Source organism: Musca autumnalis, unplaced genomic scaffold, assembly GCF_047663935.1.
Source record: "Musca autumnalis isolate F117 unplaced genomic scaffold, ASM4766393v1 scaffold_2, whole genome shotgun sequence".
Taxonomy (NCBI): Eukaryota; Metazoa; Arthropoda; class Insecta; order Diptera; family Muscidae; genus Musca; species Musca autumnalis.
The window spans coordinates 42,055,994-42,059,276 of record NW_027411755.1 but is presented as its reverse complement, the minus strand read 5'-3'; the positions used below and the strand labels follow the sequence as shown (position 1 = coordinate 42,059,276).

The 3,283-nt window shown below is 35.8% G+C and overlaps 1 protein-coding gene across 1 annotated transcript; it reads right to left on the bottom strand.

The window, feature by feature from the left end:
* Positions 1 to 203: 203 nt before the first annotated feature.
* On the bottom strand, positions 204 to 2,511 carry LOC141393958 (uncharacterized). The gene is made up of 2 exons (XM_073967615.1): positions 2,331 to 2,511; positions 204 to 2,246 (listed from the first exon to the last, which is right to left on the bottom strand). The coding sequence occupies exons 1-2, from the start codon at positions 2,334 to 2,336 to the stop codon at positions 312 to 314; spliced, it is 1,941 nt and encodes a 646-aa protein (XP_073823716.1). The 5' UTR covers positions 2,337 to 2,511; the 3' UTR covers positions 204 to 311.
* Positions 2,512 to 3,283: the final 772 nt, after the last annotated feature.

Sequence of the window (3,283 nt, the reverse complement as noted above, 5' to 3'; positions counted from 1 at the left end):
ATTTATGGGACGTACGTATACTTATGTAAGACTGTGTATATATATATAAAAATGGTGTAAAAAATGTATAGTAATTCATAAAATGAGAACGGCTAGGCCGATTTCTGTAAAATTTTTTATCAGTTATTCGTATTTTCGAGGAGAAGGTCTTTACGGAAGAAAATGTTGGAAAATCTCTCTGGAAAAGTCGGAAAAATCGAAAATTGAGTTTTTGTATTAAATTTTATTCCTTAATAGCGAGACGAAGTTCGCCGGGTCCGCTAGTTTATTATAATTTGAGACATAAAATAATTCCTTATTAATTTTTCTTCCTATTTCGCCATCAGTTCCGTTCCAACCTGATAAAACTCTTTCGGCTTTGGATCACGTTTGTTGTGGAAGAAAAGTGAGTCCTTGGCCGAACAAAGACCCATATCTTTATCGACTATTATTTGCCAAAAATCACTCCATTTGCGTTTAATCAATTCATCACGTACATTAATGATCCATTCGTTGTATTCATATGGTGCAAAATAGCAGGCATCTTCTCTGTAGGCCTGCAACAGAGATGATGCCATATCAATTTTTTCCTTAGACAATGATGTGGCGTCACCTCTTTCAAATAATAACTGCCACAAGACGTTTCTTATTTCTGAGAATATCTTTTTATATGCTAATTTATCATTCCTATCCAACTGCCCTTGAGCCATCATATTGTGTTTATAATCTTCTAAGGGGGTTGTAATGGAGATGGGTTTTAGAGATCTTGGTGTTGATATTTCTTCTTTCTCTACGTTTTGGGGTTTTGCTTCTTCAGTTTCACTTAACCATATAGCCTGGCATCCAGCATGATTGTAAAATTCTGCCGGTTCTGGATCTTCAAGATCATCAAAGAAATCACAATCTCTGGCCCAAAGGGGACCTAACTCCTGCTTAACCATTACATCACTCCAAAAATCGTATAGTTCACGTTTTAAAAGTTCATCGCGAAACTTAAAAATCCATTCATTGTAAAAGCTGGGGTTGACCATAATGGAATCTTCTCGGTAGGTTTTTAATAAAACATTGGCCTTTTCCATTTCACTGACTTCTGGGGGAGTTGGAGGATCTTTGCCAAACATTATTTGCCATATGCAATTAGATATTGCTTCCGAAAATTGTTGATATATATCAGAAAATTGTTCCCAATCCATATTCATTTTATTATCCATGGCATTGCGATAAAGATCCAAGAGTTCTTTGAGTGATAAATCTGCTTTAAATTCACTAAAATCCACTTCTATATATTCATCATCAAAGGGAAAATTTTCCGCCAAGGAGCGACAAGGTCCCAATTGTTTGGCCACAATTTCATTGCGCAAAAACTCCTTCATATTATGTTCCAACAAGCTGTCACGAAATTTGTGTATCCATTCATTATATATTGACCAATTTATATAGACTGCATCATCACGGTAGCGCTTCAAGAGACCACAAGCTTTGTTTGTGTTTTCTTGACTGGGAGACGGGGATTTCGAATCAATGATTAAACTCCAAACACAATCAAATATCATTTTCGTAAATTCTTCCCACACATCATTAAATTTATCATCTGCAATGTGTATTCTATCCAGTTGTTGTTTTATACGTTCATAGTTCTCCAACAGCTTTTCCAATGGAAGATTTTTATCAAAATCGGGTTTTGTCAACACCACCTCTTGTTTGGGAGAGGTTTTAATATTCAAAGGCGTTACAATACGACTATAGGTGTAATTATAATACACTTCTCCACATGGTGGCACAGCTGGAGCCCAGTGTTCATTAGTTTCGTCATCTTCATCATCAACCTCCACCACACTTGTCCAAAATTCTCTTAGGTTTTGATTAAGGCATTCACTTCTTAGTTTATCAATAAAACCATTGTAAACATAAGGATTAATTGCTTTAGAATCATTTCGGAATTTCTTTAATAGCTCCCGGGCTTTGTCCAAATGCTCGTTGCTTGGTTTTGCAACATCGAATAGCATCTTCCATATACAATCGCATACTGCATAGGAAATTTCTTCCCATATTTCAGCCAATATTATACCCGATTCGGAATCATAATGCAAACGATTTTCCATATGATTTTGATAATCTTTTAGCGGATCCACATCGGATATAGAGATACTGGATTTTGTCATATCTTTGGGATATTCGTGTGCCAAGCTGTCACCGGTTAAAATGTTGTCCATTGACTCAGTAATAAACAAGCAAAACAAACTAAAATAAATGATCTCATGCCAACGCTTATGGATGAGCGATGTGCATGGAGAGAAAGAGCATTTGGTAAGTTGATAGATATGACGACAGCATCAAACGGTCATACATACCAACATATTAGAGCATTTTGAGCTATTAAAAAATCAGCTACCAAAAGTTTAGTTTTTGTTTTATTTTGTTTATGCTTTTTTATACTTCTCTCAATTGCATGTTCCCAGTAGAAAATGAACTCATTGAAGACAAATTTTTAGAAATTGTGTTTCACCCGAGGTGACTAAATGCAAATGGAATCCCAGCAAAATGTTCGATGACAGATCATGAGTTGAATCATAGGTGCAAGTGACTGGTCATAGGTGCAAATTTAGGTGAATCACCGATGAAATTTACAAGGGAGTGACACCTGATTTCACCTGTTCATTGTCATGGCATTTTGCACCAGTTCATTGTCATGACATTTTGCACCAGTTCATTGTCACGGCATTTTGCACCAGTTCATTGTCACGGCATTTTGCACCAGTTCATTGTCATGACATTTTGCACCAGTTCATTGTCATGGCATTTTGCACCAGTTCATTGTCACGGCATCTTGCACCAGTTCATTGTCATAGCATCTTGCACCGGTTCATTGTCATGGCTTCTTGCACCAGTTCATTGTCATGGCTTCTTGCACCAGTTCATCGTCATGGCTTCTTGCACCAATGCTTTGGATCCGGATTTTTGCCAATCAGAAATAAAATTCGCAATACAATTATGTAATTTGTTGAATTAATAAGAATACAATGCGCAGATGATTTGTATCGCCAGATGTTATTTTTCTTTATTTTGTATGTAATTTTCAAAATTATATATTATATTAATCTGCAATATCATATTTATCTCTTCCGATGGCTGCAAGATACTTCTTTCAACTTGGGGGTTCCGTTTTTCCAATATTCGATAAATTATGTGTCAATCTCTGAACCAAGCTCATCGTTTGGGAAATCTAGTATAAATTTGAATTGTTATTTTATTTCAAAAGAAAAAGCTTATCCTGTAATAGTTACCACGTTATGGTCTCTTTTAT